At 40.8% G+C, this 20,051-nt stretch overlaps 2 protein-coding genes across 4 annotated transcripts; both read right to left on the bottom strand.

Moving 5' to 3' along the window:
- Positions 1-854: 854 nt before the first annotated feature.
- nmrk2 (nicotinamide riboside kinase 2) lies at positions 855-3,473 on the bottom strand. Of its 2 annotated transcripts, none has more exons than XM_026148806.2 (8): positions 3,250-3,473; positions 3,049-3,139; positions 2,275-2,323; positions 1,860-2,037; positions 1,688-1,759; positions 1,474-1,580; positions 1,238-1,323; positions 855-1,137 (listed from the first exon to the last, which is right to left on the bottom strand). In XM_026148806.2, the coding sequence occupies exons 1-7, from the start codon at positions 3,273-3,275 to the stop codon at positions 1,238-1,240; spliced, it is 609 nt and encodes a 202-aa protein (XP_026004591.1). In that variant the 5' UTR covers positions 3,276-3,473; the 3' UTR covers positions 855-1,137. The 2 variants fall into 2 exon arrangements, with proteins under 2 accessions (XP_026004591.1, XP_080149378.1); XM_080293252.1 differs by having other exon boundaries at positions 855-1,134; positions 3,250-3,427.
- A 2,111-nt stretch (positions 3,474-5,584) lies between these two features.
- On the bottom strand, positions 5,585-19,474 carry atcayb (ATCAY kinesin light chain interacting caytaxin b). 2 transcript variants are annotated; one of them, XM_026148802.2, is made up of 14 exons: positions 19,268-19,474; positions 18,818-19,003; positions 15,525-15,631; positions 14,290-14,339; positions 13,964-14,191; positions 12,284-12,442; positions 11,988-12,090; positions 10,167-10,298; positions 9,912-9,998; positions 9,569-9,667; positions 7,792-7,827; positions 7,647-7,694; positions 7,249-7,295; positions 5,585-6,240 (listed from the first exon to the last, which is right to left on the bottom strand). In XM_026148802.2, the coding sequence occupies exons 3-13, from the start codon at positions 15,599-15,601 to the stop codon at positions 7,256-7,258; spliced, it is 1,059 nt and encodes a 352-aa protein (XP_026004587.1). In that variant the 5' UTR covers positions 15,602-15,631; positions 18,818-19,003; positions 19,268-19,474; the 3' UTR covers positions 5,585-6,240; positions 7,249-7,255. The 2 variants fall into 2 exon arrangements, with proteins under 2 accessions (XP_026004587.1, XP_026004588.1); XM_026148803.2 differs by lacking the exon at positions 19,268-19,474 and adding an exon at positions 19,126-19,260.
- Positions 19,475-20,051: the final 577 nt, after the last annotated feature.

Here is a 20,051-nt window from a genome sequence, read left to right as displayed (position 1 = left end):
GGATGGGGTGTTGAACACCTCTGGGAAGCATATTGAAGTTTTCAACCAGCCTACCTCCCAGTGCTAAAGCTTTAGCACGACCTCCTGGTGGGCTGTGACCTCTAAGAGTAGATGTAAGCGAGAAAATCATTTCCCCATCAGAGCTTACAGAAATATCACGCTGTTAATTTCACAAGAGCCTTAGAGGGAGACACTGTGTCTTGTTAAGTGCTCACTGGTTGAAGCTGCTGCTTCTTCTCTCCAAGACTACATAAAGCGTTTGTTGTTATAAGCAGTAGAAGAATATGGTGTGCAGGTTTCTCTGAATGAGGATCAGAATGACTCTGAATAAACTTGAGAATGTCTGAAGGACTTCTCTGTGTTAATTATTATTTTCTACATTAATCACCAAAATTATACACACTATGAAAAATGAGCAACGTGTGTGGGACAAATCATTCAGCTTAGTTACACAAATAGATGATTAAAAGTAAAAGACCTTTAATGAGTATGACTGAGTTTTTTATATTATATATGTTTGTTCACCATGTTCTTAAATGCATGAATGCTCCAAGTACATTTAATATATTGCTTTATCAGAAGTTTTGAGAAAAAAAGGAGGCAGGTCTAATAAATAACTTTTCCCTGAAACATTTCAATTCCTGTCTTTCAAAGGGGAATCAGCCACTCCTACTATTGTGGAGCACTAAATCTTATCTATATGATAAGAAGGCTCATTCAAGTGCAGCCAGATGTTAGGTTTGTGCCTCAAAAGAGGAACTACGCGGATGTGTGTTTGTTTCATGAGATACAGAAGGAAGAAAAACAGGAAACATGAAGTGGTTTCAGTGGGGTTTTAAATCAGGAGACAAAAATCCTTCCAAACAGTGAGACTTTATTTTTATTTTTTTTAAATACAGCAAGACCAAAGTTACTGGTGTTTAAACACTGGGCGGTCCAGAGGTGGCTTATCTTTGTTAGAAAAACAACAGTTACAGAGGATTATACAAAACGCAGCACTTCTGCCATTAGTTCTTCATATCTTACATGATTATCTATTTACAAATCAGGCTTAGAGCTACTGAACGGATGTTATACATTTACTCAGATTTCTATATTTACAAGTTTATACACAAATCCGCTGTTAGACCCGTTCTGCTGTAAAGAGAGAGAGAGAAAAGCAAAGTTAGTCACACGGAATCAAATGATTTTACTGATCTGTCAGTGAAAATGTCCAAGATTTGATTTTTTTATTTACCTATAAGCTGTTTAGAAGGGAGTTGTTAATGGTTTCATACACTTTGTTGTAAATCTCTTCCTTTGAAGTCATCCCATCAAGGTACTCTGCACAGAAATGAAAGGAGTATGAGAGCATTTCTGCTCACTGGTTGGTGGTTAAATAGGTTTTTTAGATCTGTGGCTAGGCTTATGGACGAATGCGGGGATGCAGAGTCTCATTTATATTTCAAGAGGAAAAGCACTTGCTTTACAAACCTATTCTGTCGCAGTTGTCCTCCATCTCTTTCCTGTGTTTCAAGTACATGGGCCAGACGTGGCCATCGAACAGGCCGGCTGGGTCAGGGACCGTGTATGTCCTTGTACTGCAGAGAAAAAGAGATCAGTGTGGGGTTGTTGTGTTATTAAAAGCTGTGCTGTGGTGTCCAGCTCTTAAGGGGATTCTGGTAAAGTCACTGCAGGAGCTTGTTACCTTCTCCTCCTTTTGCACTCCTCATAAGGAATGGAAATGTAGAAACATTTGTCATAGACATCAATAAGAGGCCTGCGGAGAAAGCAGAGGTCAGATTACTCAAAAGGTTTAGAGGTCAGAAGGTTTGTAGGTCACAGTTTAGAAAAAATGAGTAAGGTCCTGGGAAGCCCACTTGTAGTTGTAGATGAGGAACCCCTCCACGATGAGAATGTGGATCCCCTTCTCCTCAGAGCCGGCTTCTTCAGCTTCAGGTGACAGGCTCACGCCGTGTGAGCGGGCAAACTTGATGGGGTTCTCCTGCCAGCCTTTGACAGTGTTGATCATAGCCTCCATGTCCAGAGCGGTGATCACTGATACAGAACAAGTAGAGAAAAGAGAAGAGCACGTTTTACCACACACGAAACCAACACTCCTCACCAATGTGCTTTAACACACATTAGTCATGGTTAGTGAATGTCTCTAGCATCCACAGAATATTTGATTGAATATCACAAAGTTTAGGATTGATTGGTTACCAAACTACAGAAATGTGCAGGAAAGAAAGAGTACATTACTGCATGGTTTTCTTACGCGAAATCCATTCTTACCATCCCACTGTCTAAAGCCGTCCTCCCCGACTTCTATTTGATCGGGTTTCTGAAATAACAGTCACCAACAAAACATTGCTGCAACCTAGTAACCAGTCGGAACTGATCACACCTGGACAGGACAAGTCAAGGACTCGTCTCCACCAAAAGTGAACACACGGTGACGGCTTTCAATGCGGCTGAATTCGCTTCCCAACGTTAGGCTTAGAAAATCTGACAATTTTTTCATCAAATCTTAAAACTATTCTAAAAGGTACTAACGCTTGTTGTCGCCTCATCTTGATAGTGAAACATGCTTTGAGATGGAATATCTTGAGTCTGTGAAATAGAGATTCTGATTTGTCTTCAAAAGGCTTAAAAACATTTAAGGGGAAAGTTTAAGAAAAAGGCTTTCGACGTCAGTCATCCTTTACTGACTGTGAGTGGATCATGTAAAGATGGGTGTGGTAGATGTAAGACCTTCTGGCTTCTTTTACTCGAAGTGAGGTTTAAGTCTGACTTTAAGTGGGGACGCTCAGCCCTTTCATTAGCTGTCCAGGAGACAATCAGCCAAATGCATTACTAGACTACTGCCATGACAGGACATCTGCAGGTCAGACTGAGGGTTTATTTCTGAGCACAAAATGTCTTCAAGGACAAATTTTAAAGCAGCGAATGACATATGAAAAATAAAAATGCCTTGCACTAACTCAACTTTAATGCCATTAAATTATTACTTTAGCTTTCAAGTTTACTTCAAATGAGAAAAAAATAAAATACTTTCATGCATCTTACCTTGAAAAAGTCATCCTGATGCACCACACAACAGTTGGGTAATGTCTTTAGTAGTCTATTTGTCAGAGTGGTCTTCCCACCGTTGGTCACTCTGAAATGGGTGCCACTTAGTTTTATTTTCTCTCAATTTCCATAAATGAACATCGATACATGAATATATATATATATATATATATATATATATATATATAAAAGACTTACCCTCCTATGCCAATGATGAACTTCATTTTTTCTTATTTCTTTTCTGTATTGGTCACCTCTGGAATTCAGTAAATAAAAGCAGGGAACCCAGCCAAAGCAAACACTCTCTCAAAGGCTTCTACTGAAAACCTTTCCCTTCTCCTCCTCCACAAATGTCCCCTCCTTTTACTACTTCATTGATAGACAAAGTCTTTGCCGTGCATTTAAAGGATTTGGCTTCAGTGTCACAGCCTCCCAAACCAATCAGCGTGCTTTGTCTCGTAGCCAATAAGGTGCCACTTCACAGTCCACGGCACCAATGATGGGGCAGGACTCGGGAGCCTCACAGCTTCGTGAAAGCAAAGCCCATAATTTGCACCTGCTCTGAGGAGTCAGTGAACACCAGCCAATCTAATGCACGAATAATCCCACACCCAATACACGTCTTAAAAAGATAAAGAAAATAATATGAGACTAAGGTGTGTGCCACGGTCGTATGTAGTGCCTCAAACAGGAAGCTGTTTGTTTTGTTCTAAAATTTGGGATGTATTTTTGCAAAAACTGAAAAGCTTTCCCATTTAAAAGTAGACTGTGATTTACATGCAGAGGACATTTCTCATAAAGGAAGAAACTATATAGCAAGGGTGTAGACTGTAAAAATCATTAAAAATGTAATATTGTGTGCATATATGTATATATATATATATATGTATATGTATATACACACATATATATATATATTCCAAACAATCTGCATCACAGCATAGTGTGGAACCTGTGATTTTAAGGGGGAATTTTCCATGCATAGACAGCTCTGGGTAAATGAAAACCAGGAGCACTATATTTAACTGGCTGTGTCTGACTGCTGCGTCACGAATATTTCTGATGCAACTAGTTGGAGTAAATGGCAGCCAGCCATGTGACCACAGTGTCTCGAGCTACAGGTGTGATAAACCACGGCTATTTCTTTGAAGTTAAGCGCCCACTGCTTATCAACTCAGATTGCCGCACATTCCCAGATGTGTGCGGAATAAACTCGCGTTCATTTTGTTTGCACAGTATTTGAGCAATCTATGTTACTACTGCGCTTTTCTTTGTTGGTGTAGGAAGGAGTTGAACTCTGACCTGGAGATACAGGAGCACGTGGTCTTTTTGCCAGGAAAGTCTCAGTGGAAAAGGGATGCCTCACACTAAGTTACTGACAGGTCTTATGTTGTGTAGTAGTTTGGCGTTAGTAAACAGAAAATGTTACGTACACGTAAGAACCTGGAGAGTACAAATCTGTTCCATATAGGGGATCAAACCATCTGGTCTAGCACAGGGAAGCATGTGGTGCACATACGTTTTCCACCCTGGAATCAAAAGACAGACTTACCTTTGCTCTCAGTCTAAATTTGGCTTTTTAAATATATGTCCATACGCTCGTTACCAGGGCTTATACACCGGAAGACAAAAAGGCAGATTCTTGTCTGCATGTCTGTAGATCTGTAATAAATATTTTAGTTTAACTCAGCAGAGACAAGCAGCTAGTCTGGTTGCACAACATTAGTAAATAACCAGATCTGCAATGCCTGTGTAGTTTCAAGATGTACAAAAAAAAAATAAAAAATGCTATTTGGTGGTTTCAGAGGATGTTGCATAACTCCTTCTGGACAACATGGATCTGGAAAATCGTTTCATCCCAAAATCAGTGGTCAAAAACTCTTTCCAAATATAGATTTGTTTGCATACAGCAGTGTTATTCAGTCAGCTTTAGAGGTGGTGGTGAACTTTGGACAGAGGCAGGCTGTTTCCTGGTGCTTCAAGTATTAATACAAAATCTAAATGTGTTATGGCTCCATGCCTTTGTGTGTCAGGCGTCTCTTTATTCCAATCTCATGGAATGAAATCCATATTTCAAAAGGCAAGATTATTCTTATAAAACTAAATAACAATTAAGAGTACATAATTAAATATAACATCATAATTTAACTCAAGCTGTTTCTCTTTCACATCTGAATGATTGAATTTACACAATAGAACATGATTAAAATATAATAAAAAATGCAGGGCAAAGTTCAGTTTCTAATTGGTTATGTATTGTGTACATAAACAGAAACGGGTTACTCCAAGGGCATTAAGACCTCCATAAAACGCAGCACAGGACGGTCAGGTGACATCCACCGAGCATCCACTGACGATTATCCCCGTTAATAACTCAACTGCCAAAAACATTCTGGACCGAAGATGAAAACACGCAGCTGCAATAAAAGGATGAAAATATCAGCTGCAACGTACATGAGCAAGTCTGTGCTTTTGTTCTCTTCTGTTTTAGGACTTAAGGCTGAATGCGGGGGACAAATAATCATGACAAAACTTTAGATCACTCATTTATTACATTTTTTTTTTTACAAACAGTAAATGGCACGTTTTCATAAATAACACTAAGCAATTCATTTTAACTCTCTTATTAAATAGAATTCTTTTCATTTGTAACAATGTTTCTTCCCATCTTGCAAAATTACTTTTTGAAACTTAACAAATGTAACAAAGACAGGAAGGATATAAACAAGCATGCCACCTGCATATTCAACTCCGGAAAACTTGAAAACACACTTTTTGCATCAGAAACATTTAGGAGGAGCGATATCATTGCACTTCTTTTTTCAGCAAATAGCCAATAAACCAAACAATACCAACACCGTCTGTGTGCAAACACTTTTTTCTCAAAAATATATTACAAATATGTACAAAATGCTCCCGGCAAGTCTTTTCATTCACGCATAGGCAAAGTCATGCTGTAGGTAAAGGTCAACTTGACATGCAGGACAGTTTTTGATTTAACTAAGCTGCGATGCTTTGGTGTAACTGAACCTTAAGTTGTTAGAAGCAAGCGTGTCACTTGAAACAAGAGGAATATTGAGGAATGATTGTCCTCTGGCTAATAGATCCATTTAGGGGATATAATCCCAGCTGAGAAGCTTGTGGGCTTCTGTTTTTACGACCCCCCCTCGGGCTCTTCAGTTTAAAGCTCTGCAAGGCAAATACAGAAAGTTTAAGTCTCACTTTAATCCCGTCAGTCACAAAGTTTCATGTAATGCAGTTGTTAAAATTGGCAGTGTGTCAGTGAGCGGCAGTAAATCTAAACTACTTGACACATATCAGGTTTGACCATTCATTTTTTTCCCCCTGCTTCCTGTGCTGGCATTTAGTTAGGGGACAGTCCCCGTGTCCATTCCCGAGATGTCAGCCAGTCCACTGGCTGGCATCTCGTTTGATATATGAGGGCCTATAGGAACAGTCAGCAGCCGGGGACAGTTTCTAAAATAATCCACTTCACCCGCCCTAACCCATCCCGGCTGGCTGTGGTGGGCATTTCACCCAGTTAATGACAGGCTCGGTGGGGCAGATCAATTTGCCCAATAAAAATAGAATTGATTGGTTGCACGCAGGCAGGCCTGAAGAGACAAGCAGCTGTGCTTTATGTAACATGGGGTGATGTTTGAGGATTGAGTAACGTTTCTTGGATCCATGCACAGTCGGAATTTAAAGAAGTTAAACATGACTTGGCAAAGATGAAAATGAGTTGGACAGGGTGAGTGACAGAAGTCAGTCAGCAGTGTATGACATGTTCCTGTTCAGCGTCCAGCACTCTCAGAGAAGAATTGGAAACCTGGAAGGAAACTGAAGCGCGATTTTTGCATTTTTAGATCAACACCTCATCAAACTCAGCATAAAGCGGATGATTGTTGTCTTTTGCACTGCACAGAGACTGCACAGTTTCAAGGAATTGGAAATCTTCGAGTGTGTCATAGTAAAATTTGGATCCCACAGCCACTGAACAGAAAGCTGATCCTTTGGGCCCAAGACAGGCCATCGTCCAGCATGTGATTTACTGTATCGTGTCTCTTTAGCACACGTAAGCAGATATGTGCAGAAAAGAACATTTCCATGTATGTCGAAGATTAATTACTGTGGGCTGACATTACAAACCAACCTGAAGAGTTGATGTAGAGGCACTCAGATGGATGAGTCCCTTACCTTAATGTCAGATGTCACGGCCAACCTCTGCTATCATTGACTTCGGCCTGGAAATAACAGATTAAAATTGACGATAAACAAATATAAATATGTTGCCTGGTCGTCTAAACCATGTTAGGCTGTGTTGCTTAATCAAATCTATATGTCTGCAGAAGTTCAAGCATTCACAATCACATTAAAGAGAAGCAACGCACTGATCAATTTGCTGGTGAACCTCTTACATAATATGCTCTTCATGCCAATGGAGGAAGTTGTTTAATTTTTATTGCTCTAACAGATGAAATATAAAATCAGTGGCTTCTTGCAGCCACGGGATTTAAGTGCAACAATATATGAGTACTTTTCCATATTGTAGCTGCATGCGCTGTAGGACTGTATGTACTACAAAATTGGGTCACCTTTCTTTGGGGAGTGTTGAATTACTCTGCTGCTGGTCTTGCTCAAGTCTGGGGGAGAGGCACATAGTAGTAACATGCATGTTTAAATGAGCATGTGTAAACAAAGAAATTTTAATATAAAATCACTTGAAAACATGTGACTCACCTTTCCTTTTGTGCTCTGATCTTCTCATCGTCATACCTTTAAGAAAAGGGGATAGAAATGCAGAATGATGAGGAGTTCTGTAACATCCTTCTCACCAGTGCTGAAGTTAAAAGTTCATCGCTCTGTGTTGATGAAGCTCATATGCAGAGACATGTTAAAGAGAAGGCTTTTGAAGGAATCTGCAGTCCTGAGATAAAATTCAGTCACTTGTAGAAGCACTTTTAGGAGCAATAACTTAAGCGAATCATTTTCTGTATGACTTTATCATTCTCCCACATAATTGAAGCAGAATTTCAGCTCACTCTTCTTTATAGTGTTGCTTCATGTCATTGAGGTTTAAAGGCATTTGTGTATGGACAGCTCTCTTATGGTCCTTCCACAGCATTTCATCAGGTTGAGGTCTGGACTCGATCCTTTTCTTTTTCATCCATCGTGTTGAAGATTTGCTGCATGTCCTCCTGCATGACACAGTTTCGGCCAAGCTTTCGCAGTCAGACAGATGGCCTCACATTTGACTCTAGAATATTTTGGTATACAGAGCTGACTTAATGGCTACAAGGTGCAAAATACCCAAATCATCACACCTCCACCACCATGCTTGACAGTTGATTTGTGGTGTTTGATTTTATTGAAATGTGGTGCTGTGTATTACGGCCATTTGGTCTAATCTGTCCGAAACTTTCCCCTGGAATCCTTCCAAACAAGCAACACTTATTTAATCGTTTTCTATTTGTGTTGTCATGAAAGGTAAAATTTAACATGCTAACCAAAGCCTTGAGAGTCCGATATGTAACTCTTGGGTTTTTTGCAGTTTCTCTAAGCATTGCATGGGAAGATTGTGGGGTTGTGTTAACATTTGATTAGCAGCATGTATTAATTTCTATGGAAGCAGTAAAGGTGCACTTGGTTTTCCACAGATTCCACAGAGACTTTCTTTTGCACACGACAGTGGAAAAGTTTGTCTGATGTTGGCTCTGTTTCTTCTGTTTAACTATGCACTGCAGTTCTTCCAAAGCCTCAATCATCTTTTGAATTTGTTTTAAAATCAGTCTGCCATAATTCAGTTTTGAGCACTCTTGCACAGTTTGCCATAATAAACAAAAAAAATGAAAAGTGAATGCCTACTCAGAGTTGTAAAGCTCATGTTGGATTTCTTATATGTTTTTAATTTCTTTCCGTGAGGCACATTGTAACTTTGCTACATATATAAAGTGTTTTTTAAACATTAATATTATTTTAATCACCTGCTGTTTCGTCTGCACAAGTCCATCTAAGTAAACAGTGAGAAGCAGACATTTAAACAAATGTGAAAAACTGTATATCAGTCTTAGTTATCCATAAACACTGTTGGACTGTTTGAATTCTTTCAAGATGTCAGGATTTGGACAATGATGCATGTTTTGTAATTTTGCCTCTGGACATCATATCACAAAAAAACATTAATGATGTGACCAAAGTGCAGACTTTCAACTTTAATTCAAGGAATTAAACAAAAGTATTGCAAAAATAGATTAGGAATAAAAACTATTTTTATATATTCCCTAATTGTCAGAGAGTCAGTGGTGACTGAACAATAGACTAACAACAGTTTCGTGACCTCTTCCCTCTTTATTCCATAACAAATTAAGCAGATAACAGACCTGGAGTTGAGTCTTGCATTCAGTAGTAAATACTTATGGAGCTGACTATATTGCTGTAAGCTTGCAAAGCAGAGTATAAGCTATGAAAGACACTTGAAGCATCTCAACAGGGACCCTTGGTGGCTGAGAGTACTTACTGCAGCACACATTCAGGAATCTGCACGTGCTCCATGGGGATAATCTGACCGAGTTCCTTCAGGGTGTGAACGTAACGGATCTTATCCATGAACTTCACACTTCAAAAAATATAAACAACATTGGGTTACTGTCACAAATTAATCCTAAAATATATGTGCATTCAGCCACGTAGCACAACATACGTACTCTGATTATGAAACAGCAACACTTTTCTCTTTTTAATGTTTTCAGTGTAGCGATGTGACAACTTTAAAATGCTCCAACCTATTTTCCCCTTTCTCTCTTTTGTTTTTAGATTTGTTAAGAGACAAGCTTTCACGGCCAAATGTGTCATAAATATACCTAATGAAGGGTCTTGAGATGGCCAGGACAGTGCGGATGAACCATGTTGGGTGAGCGATGATGAGACACTTTAGATTCTTCCTCAGTCTACAGGAAACAAACAGAGTTTATTACAATCCCCATTATAACTTTTAACTGCATGAAATCCCATGTATATTGGTTATCTTCATCTCTAGCATCAAGAACATCTTCAGCTTCACTATCTTCTAATTTCCCAAATTGTTTTCCGAGTTATTTTGACACTGTTCATCTTACTTTCTGTCTATCATCTGGTAGCATCTCTTCAGCCAGCTGATGCCAGGCATCTTTCTGCGAGGAGTTGCTCCATTCAGGTAAACAATCATGTAATCCTCTGCTACCAGCAGCTCCAGGCTGCTCACAACATACCTGAGAACAGACATGAACAACCTATAATTGTACATGAAAATAGCACATAAAATCCCCTCATTTGATTTATGATGAAAAAGAGTTCTGATATTTTATTTGTGGAGATAAAATGATCTTTCATTTAAAGGGGGATCCATTAAACTCACTTCCAGCTCTAGTTCATCTCATAAACTGTACCTGCAGGATGTTACACTTTGATTAGTGAGGCCCTGTTTTGAAGCTTTAGGCTGAGTATTTTTGGCATCACCATTTCATGTTTTGAAGCCAAACATGTTGCCCACGGTCTTCCCCGATCCATATCATACTTTAACACCCCTTTTTAATGGGGGTGTTTTCTGGTGTCTGTGTGTGGCGCTGCTGGGTAGTCTGTGCTGGCAAACAAATGTTACCGGTCTGGTAGTTACTCCTGGGTGGGTCTGGGGCAGGCTTGGGGACTTGGGGTACCTCTGGGCGGGGGTTTTGGCTGGACCTGGGGGGCTTGGGTGTATTGGTGGAACGAGGAGCCTCTTTAGCTAACTCTTAACCTGGGTTTTTATTGGCTTATGTAGTCTGGTAGTTGCCTGAATGCTGGGGTGGGTATAGTTCGGGCGGAGTGAAGCACACACACTCCCGTTCTCTGTTCGCCATCCAGGGCTGGAAGAGCTGGCTGTCTGGTCAGGGTCTGGGTTAGGGTTATGAGGCTGTTGGGCTGCTCTGCTGCTGCGGAGGCCAGGGAAGTCTACTTGTCTCCATCCCAGAGTGAAGGAGACCATCTCCTGGGTCTGTGGGCTGATTGCCCTTCTACGGGTTGTTGGTTCCAGGACCTGGGAGTGTATGGGGAGTGTGAGTATGTGTACGGCGTCCATTTCTGTGTCTCTATGTTGGGTGTGTGTGTGAGTGTTTGTATACCTGTGCATGAGGGTGGGAATGCATGCTTGTGTTGTCCTGTTTGTCTTTGTGTGTCAGGTCAGGTCTCTACCTCTCTTAGAACATCTCAGGCCAATAATGCCTAGTAATGCTCCACTTGTGAAAGTAAATCTGTTTGTCATTTTATGGCCTTCAGACAACAATTCTGACTTCTACACTGCTGCAAAAAGACAGGAGGAAAAAAAAGAAGAAGAAAGGGGTGACTCAAAACTCATGCACAGTACTGGAGGGATTTACTGAGGTCATAGGAGCAGAGGATTCTTCTCTAGAATCTGAACTCAGGAGTGCCACCTGCTGGCTATTAGAAATAATGGCACAGATTTCAGGCACTTTACTGGCTCAAGTTCTCAACATGACGTCTGGTTTTTTTCTTCATCAGAAACAAACTGTTTTAGCTCCCTTTAAGGTCAAGGGGCGGGGCTTCCATGCTCAAAGCCAGAGCAGCGTGACTGAGATGACCATATCAGGATATCCTCTCTTACTGACATCACACAGCGCCAAGAGTAGAACAAGCCGTTTAGAACTGACTATTTTGAGCAGTCTGAAATCAGGGATCACTATCTCAAACTTTAATATAAGCTCTCCCATTACAACAGTATGGATTTAAATAACATAAAAAAAAACCCATAACAGGTCCACTCTAATTTTAAGAATTATTTGATTCATTATTTTACATCCTCATTGGATAGGAGACTTTTTACATTGGAAACGTTTAATGGATTGTAGAGTGAGAAAAGAAGGAAGTAAGGTTGTCGCCATGTGATAACAAAGAAAGGATCTTACAGGAAGAGATTTTCCATGATGTACGTGTAGTCGTCACAGCTGCTGTCAGGAAGGTAGCAGGCTGCAAACACGATGATGGCATTCAGACCTTCCCCGTAATATCCTGACAGAAGAGAGAGATGCAGTTGCTCCATTCGTAGTGGCAAATTATCACGTGGCAGGTAGGACATGTAAATGTGTCTGTACTCTTTTACATTTCACCTACGTTTTACATTTAATACCAGGAAGTGGGCTGATAAGATTTATAATAGCATAACCATCCTAAGGAATCCATTTGGGGAAACAGTCTAACTAACCTCCATGTGTGACCACTCTCAGGTACGGCCTGATGACCTGCATATCGATCCGTTGCTCCTGGTCGCCAATGATCACTGTTCGCCACAGACGACCTGACGAGTCTCTCTCCTCTTCGCTCTCACCTGGGAGACGCTTAGCAGTAGCCACAGGTGTGTCGTCTGAAAACAAGGTGACACCAGAAAGCAGCTGCTCACAACACATGTAGCCAACATGAGCAGAGCTGGCAAAGGGAAATGAACCTTTTCAAAGCTATAAATCACGATTTATGATGACATTTAGCATACAAACGTAAAATGTACTCTAAGCTCTTTTTACAACATGTCTAATTCATACAAGCACCTTTTTCTTCTTCTAAATGTTTCTATCTAACATTCAAATAACAATTTGGGGGTTCAGCATCTTGCCTGAGGATACTTTGGCTGACTGGAATTGCCTCAAACCACCATCCTTCCAATTAGTAGCTGACCTGCTCCACCTCAGAGGCAAAAAAGGTCCATATTTGTCAATGTAAACAACAATATTGCTGAAGTTACTGCACATAACCTGGTGCAATTCAAATTTTCCCTTCTTTGTAAAATTAAATATCATGAAATTCTGAATTTTTCCACCTCATTTACAATGCAGGCTTACTCTTCAGCTCACCTTTATACTAAATATGTGGTATTGGCTTGTTCAGACAGCTCAGAGGCCACACCAACAACAATGCACAATACAACTACTCAACATGACTGACAGAGACAACGCCTTTAAATGGAGCATAGAATAAGCGCTGATGTCACTGCATGGCTCAAGCACACGATCAAAAATATGTTACCAGAGAGCAAAATATCTGCTCCCCTTGGATGTGACCTTCTTGCGTTGCTAAAATTTAATAAACAAACAAAAAAACCTGCTCAGCTGGGTAAAAACTCATCCCAAAAGGATACACAGACCCAGCAGCTATTTGTTTTAAACCAGCACGATCCATCAAAGCTGGAAGCACAGATTTAGAACAAGAAAATCCAGAGGAAAAATAACTAAAAGAGATGTGAAGAATGAGAAGCAGCAAAGGATACACCAAAGGGCTCCTAACAAAAGCCCCTGCAGAGGGGAACGAAAAGCTACTACTGCTTAGAAAAAGCTGTAACATCTGGACCTGAGCTGATCACTGACTGTGCTTACATTCATGTACTGCACAGACACGAAAGCCTCCCTTATACCTGGAACCTGAAGGATCAAATGTAACCCCTCACTAGACTGTAAAACTGCTAGAGCTCCAGAGCAACACAGGAGTTAGGATTGATAATGTTAGAGCCACCAGCCTTAAATTGGTGTTAAGGCTAATTTTTAACTCTCTTCGGCTTTTCTCCTTTGTTTAAATCAACACACAGTACAATGTAATATCATGTTTTATTGTTATGCTTTGTCTTTTGTGACAGTACCCAGCATTCCCTCTTTTTTAGAGTGTGTGTCATTGTTTTCATTGTTATACTGTGTGTGTTTAATAGTTATTGTGTTGTTTTTAGCTTGCGGAAATAAATGTGCCTCTATTCTACATTTGTTCTGGTTTATTACAACTACCATATAAAACTATATCATTACAGAAAGATTATGTACAGTTTGTTGATTTGTCCTCATTATGTGTTCTAATAATTTCCCCCATAGAAGTTTTTGGATGCTAAATTTGAACATGCATGTACCTTCCCACTCTAGCTCGTTGCCGTTGTTGATGAACTCCAGTGAGTCAGTCTCATCTGGAGTCTCGATGTCATCAACATTGATGTCCAGGTCGTCGGGCGTTTCCAGGAAGTCATCAGAGAGCACCGACCCCTCGCTCTGATCCAGAGACAGGTTCATGTCGGGGGCGACCAGCGTGCGACGCTTACGTTGGGTCATGGATTCGCCGACATTCAGAGTGGTGGGAGGATCTAAGACAAAATGTTATGAAAGTATGGATACACCTTATACGTATAAACATGAGTGTGTCTGTATAAAAAATATAATGGTGTCTATTTAGTCCACTTACTGGTCCTGCTGTCAGAGAGGCCACATGCATCTCCATCCTCTGGCAGTGGCCTGCAGGGAAACGAACGCAGCATAAATAAACAGTTAAATTGGAAATAATTGTACATACATAAGAATTATATCTGGCTTAATGTCTTCCTGCTGCCAAGTAATGATTGTTTTGGCTGTTATATAATTGTATATTATAAGCACAACTGTTAAACTAAATAATCTGCGATGATGAAAACCACTAAAAAACCATGAAGTACTAACAGTCAGTCCCAGCATTTTGCTCTTTGCCCTTTGTTTTTAGAGAGGCTGCGATGCGAAACCCGATTTAAATGTATTTCACCCTGTCGTTTGAGAAAGCAACACCAGCAATTACCAACTCCCCTCTGATTTTATAATAGGACAGCTGAAACCTCGGTGAGGGACTGAGCAGGCTAGATTAGAGTGCACACACATATGCAGACAGGCAATAACAGAGACTTGCATACACAGACAAACACACCCTGAAACACCACAAGTATGGACTGATGGAGCTGCTGGATAATTGCTGTTATTAAATTGTCAGTAGCTATGTAGAAGCAAGGTTAAGACCGCACCGACAAGTATTCAAGAGCGAATTAAGCAGTAGGGAAGAGAAAAACAATTTTCAGTGTTAAATAATTTGCTTCTAACACAGACCTCCAGGTCTGAAATCCCCCCAGATGAATCACAATATTCCACTTCTCTTACCTAATATTCCACCACCATAATTCATGTGAAGTCATCCTGAGATATTTTTAGCCTTGTTAAATGCATTAAACACACGCATTAGTGATTCTGACACAAAAGCATTTTTCAGACAGTCACAGGACTTTGCTGCATGTACTATGTGTGGATGTTTTTGGAAGATAATGAAGGTTTCTCTGATCAGCTTCTAAAAGCATATTTCCCCTGCTGTCAAAGAAAGATTTTGGCCAGCAGTAGAGCGAGTGGCTAGTCTCCCATAGCTTGGACACTGCGAGGTATTTGACTGCTCCTCTTTTTCCATCTGCTGGTTGCTATTTTGTTCGCTGACTTGCTACAGCCTCATCACATAACACCTGATGACTACATCATGGAAAGTACACACCTGCTTCCTTTCGGCCCTCCGCGCACTCACACAACATGTGACAGACTTTCCATCGAAGCTTGATCTCTTTGAAAAAGCTTCTGCACAAATCAGACAAACTGCACGCACAAACACAGACTGTTTGTTTCTCTGCCTCGTACCTGGGGAAGTCTTCATCCTGCCACTCGTCCTTAACCTCCATGCTGTCCATACGTAAAGTGGCTTCCGCTGTACCCATCCTCTGACAGCGAGGATGGGCTTCAGCTCGCTGTAATAGGCAAACAAACAAAAGAATTCATTGAGCCGTTCACCAGGAAGTTCACCGAATGGTTTAACACACTGCTAACTAACTAATTCAGTCGTTGCAGCCTTATTAAAGTAGACACTCCACCCAAATTGCACAACCTGAATGATGTCTTTTTCTGGCTTCTTATACTTGTCTTTATTACAAACTGAAAGTGGAGATAGATGAGCGTGGCTGCTTTATGATCAGGATTTAACATAAAAAAGTTTTAAGCCACTACCAAGGAGTTTGTTTATCTCTTTGTTTGCTTAGACGCTTAACCTGACCTGTCAATCATTCGGGCATTAAAAAAGACACCTAACTGAAGGGATGAACCAGTGTTGTATCTTCACTTAACAGAAAATATGGGGAAGAACCTGTTTTAAATTATATCTTTAGGCACTTTGTTACTAGCAGCCTGTTGTGACACATTATTTGTTCCTGTTTCTTTGGTTGAATCTGTGAAAAATACCACAGATAACACCATGTGACAGACATAAAATAACATTTTTGCAGCAACAAGGTGTTTCCCCAAAGCTCTTAGCTGAAAATTCTACATAGTAGCAGACCTAAAATCTATCTACTGCAGATGAACAGCATCTGAAAGTCATGTTCTTATAAAATGGAAAAACAAAACAAAACAAAACAAAACAGAGAAGATGTGGCACAGAATATGAGAGATGCATCTGGCCTCTAAGTTGATGTATCTCTCTTCTCCTCACTGACGTCTCCTCAGAAATGACCTCAGTAGAAGGGTGGCGGCACAAAACTATTCTTAAGAAAGGGAAGCAGGGACAAAAGGCTGGTGTGTGCCAAATTACACAAGAACTAGACTGAAAACCATCCATAAACAGGTCTTATGGAGGGATGCATGTCTAAGGTCAGGGGAGCAATATAAGAGTGTTTATAGTCGTCTGTAAAACATGGTTGGGACTGAATTTCAGTCGGTGGTGTTGGGAATTATGTCGAAATTGATGGAAACATATATGCAGAAAAGAACCATCAGATTTTGATCCAGCATGCAAGACCATGTGAAAAATGTCAGATTGGAAACAATATCATTTTGTTCAGCATGACACTGATCCCAAACACACTGTAAATGCTGCAAAGTGCACTTGGATAGAACAAAACACACAATGGAGCACTACCAGAGCCTAGACTTCAACTTCACTGCAGCGGTGTGGGATCATCTTGACAGAGGATGCATTAAAAGTCACAGTATGCACAGTATTGTCTCTAGTTGCATCATGGGAAATGTGTCATGTATGAAGCTTGACCCTTGGAGGTGACACAAAAATTTGGATATGTCACCCACCTCTGATTCTGTCAGCTTCTCTCTGTTAAATTAAAATGAACTTCATTATGTAGCTGTTGCACTAAAGTAGTTGAGTATATCATAAACAGGTGAAGCAATGGACTCAGAGGAATTAGAGACTGGAATTGGACGATCAGGAAAGCAGAGTAGATGCGTTGTCTTGTTTGTGTCGGGCAGACTGTATTTAAGAACAAAATCTGAACCCAAGAACAATTTAGCCCTATGTGTTCTGTTGTTAAATCACAGAAATGATAGTTTGACATAACCAAGTCCCAGTGGGTTTCCTTCCCCATGATCCCTGGGGGAGGGTGACATAAACAGTTTCTCATACAATACAGATCCTCAGGGCACAACAAGCACCTGCTTCTGTAAAGCAGATCATGATCTAAGCTTCCATATTATATAGAATCAAAGCAGATATCTCCCTCCATGACATCATGCTCTATATTTGGTATTTGATGTAAAGGTTCACAGTGTTTTATTTATAGCAGCCTGACCATTAGGGATTAGTCATGCACAAAGTAAACATCATGTGTAAGTCTTGTGTCTCCCTATGTCACTCTCCTAGCCAGAGTTCCTCAGGCTACAGACACAGACTTTACTGTGATCCATTTGTCCACTGGGTTGGCACTGATGTGTGGAATAAAAAAACAGCAAATGTGGGCTAAAAGGTGCAGGTCCTCCAGCTACATGTTCCCAGTACAGCTGTATTGTAAATCGATTCTAAATGATGGAGAAAAGAGGTATTTGCACTGCATTGCCTGATAAGAAAGTTGCAGTGTTTGGTGCAGATCCTTAAATGCCATTTTAACTGAGACCTTTCTGCTTAAATTACATTTCAAGTTGCCTTCCTCTGATCTCACACGATGACTGCATGTGGTTTATTGTGGTGCGCATGTCTCTTTCAAAGGCTCAGCTGCATGCACAGTGAACTGCTGATTGATGGACACAAAGTAATGTTGCAGCAGCACGTGTTTGGTGGGGATTTATGTCCAGATGGCAGGCCTGTCCTCATTTCCCAAATGCTGTCTCGTGAACTATTGATGCTGTTGCGCTTGGCAAACCTGAGACCTGAAACAGGCGCAACACTTGCATAAATGTTACCACATACTTTTTTCTGACAAGTACTCTGTCTTTGATACACAACAGGTGGGATCAAGTGAAGCGGAGAGGTAGTTTTCGCTCGTCTCTGTTATGAAATCATTTACTCAAAGATAAGCATTAATAGAACAGTTGAAGATGAAAGGCGACAGAGAGGTGGTCATGTACAGCCTGAAGAGAATGATGTCCAAAGCCTAAAAACTTCTCATCTTTTCAACATCTCTTAATATCTCTGACAACACTGAAAACAAAGTAAAAAAATGATCTGTTTGAAGAGTGTGACACCTGAAATCTGCTTCATCCTGACTGTGTAGTTGCAGTTTGATCAGATCAGCTTGTGTTCACAGAAAACCAGCGGCTCCCACGACTGTTATCCCACTGTGATCTAAACATTTCCCCTTTTCCTTTTTTGAGCCCGCTCCACTTCAGAATAAACAAACTAATAATAAAAAGAATAATCTTGGGTCTTACTGTATCACTCTTATTGAGAAGCTGACAAAGAAAATTTGTGTTTGCGTGGCCTTTAAATGCGTGCAAAGAAGCTATTGTGTCACGACTGCCAGTCCTCAATTAGCAGAAAAACTAAAACCGTCTCAGTGATTAATTGCGTGCAGTCACAGAACGAAACAAAGCACTGAATGTCACGTTTGATGTTCTGCCCTCTGGGCCTCCCATCAGTAGAATCTGTTCAGAAGAAGAGCTCTTTATGAGAGCGGAAAGCGGAGAAAACCATGGTTTAAAAGCAGGATACTCACATACTGTAATTACAAAGGCTTTCTGCGTCCCTGCTTCCCTTTCAGATGGTCCCCCTTCCTTAAAGCTGCTGAGTGTGGATCATCGCTGATTACATCTGCAGGTGTGTGCTGAGGGCCTGGGCTGCTGGATAATTCTTGTTGTTTACCCCTGCTGTTAATGGAGGCTGAGGCAGTAACTGTGTCCTCCTGTAGAGAGGCGAATGAGAGGAGAGTCTGTCACCGTGCAGCAGAAACATCCCGCTCTCACCTTCCCAGCGTCCTCACTGTGCTGCTTTCTGATCTAAATAACAATAATCCTGACCGTGTACCTTTAGCATGTTTCATGATGATCACTCTCCTCCTCCTCCCTCCACCAACTCTAATGCCCCCACCCCAGGCTTTAATCCTGCTGCGATGATGTCAGCCGTATGGGAACAGTGTTATGATGGTTACGTAATAACAACTGCCTACCTTCTCTTTGATTCTGTCAGGCCACTTGGAGTCAGGATCACCTGTTTCCCTCACATTCAGTCCATTCTGGATTCTCCATCACTGACGGAGTTTGTTTCCTCCGGAGAGCAGGAAAAAAATGGATGTTTCTATTTCAGCGCTGTTCCCTGGCAACAGCATCTTCACCCATTACGCGCACAGTTTCTCGCTCTCTCGTTTTTTCCCCCACCATCTCTTATAACCTCTCTCTCCCTCGATGAAGCCCCTCCTCCACACAGATTCCCCTCCTTTTCTCCTGCTTGCTGGCTCTGACTCTAATTCACCTTCCTCCCTACTTCTCCTGCGGTCCTCACAGCTGCACACAGCTCTCCGCAGTGTCACCGCACACGGAGTGGCATCCCTCCGGCATTGCCCTCAATACCCAAAGGGAGCAAGCACAACTTCCAGCTCTTCAGCTCAGGCAGAAAAATTAAATTCAGGTGTTTTTACACTTTATATTAACAACATTTCACTGCACAGCACTGAAATATGCCTGATTTATACAATAAGCGCTTAGCAGATGCAAATTTTGCATTAAGCAACAGTTTTATCTCTGTAAGAAATCACTTATTTTGTTGATGTTTACTGGAATTAGGATTCTATTTCGTTTCTACTTTATTTCACAGAAAATCATCTGTAGCTTTTTTATGGCTTCTAATGTTGTTATTAATTCCTTTTAATAGTTAATAAGGTGACAAAATATCACATGTTGATATTTTGCATTATTTTCCTCAACAAAAAGCATGCTTTTGTAACGATTTAGTTT

This window comes from Astatotilapia calliptera, chromosome 18 (assembly GCF_964374335.1).
Source record: "Astatotilapia calliptera chromosome 18, fAstCal68.1, whole genome shotgun sequence".
NCBI classification, from domain to species: domain Eukaryota; kingdom Metazoa; phylum Chordata; class Actinopteri; order Cichliformes; family Cichlidae; genus Astatotilapia; species Astatotilapia calliptera.
The sequence above is the reverse complement of the archived record's forward strand: the minus strand, read 5'-3'. Positions and strand labels throughout refer to the sequence as shown.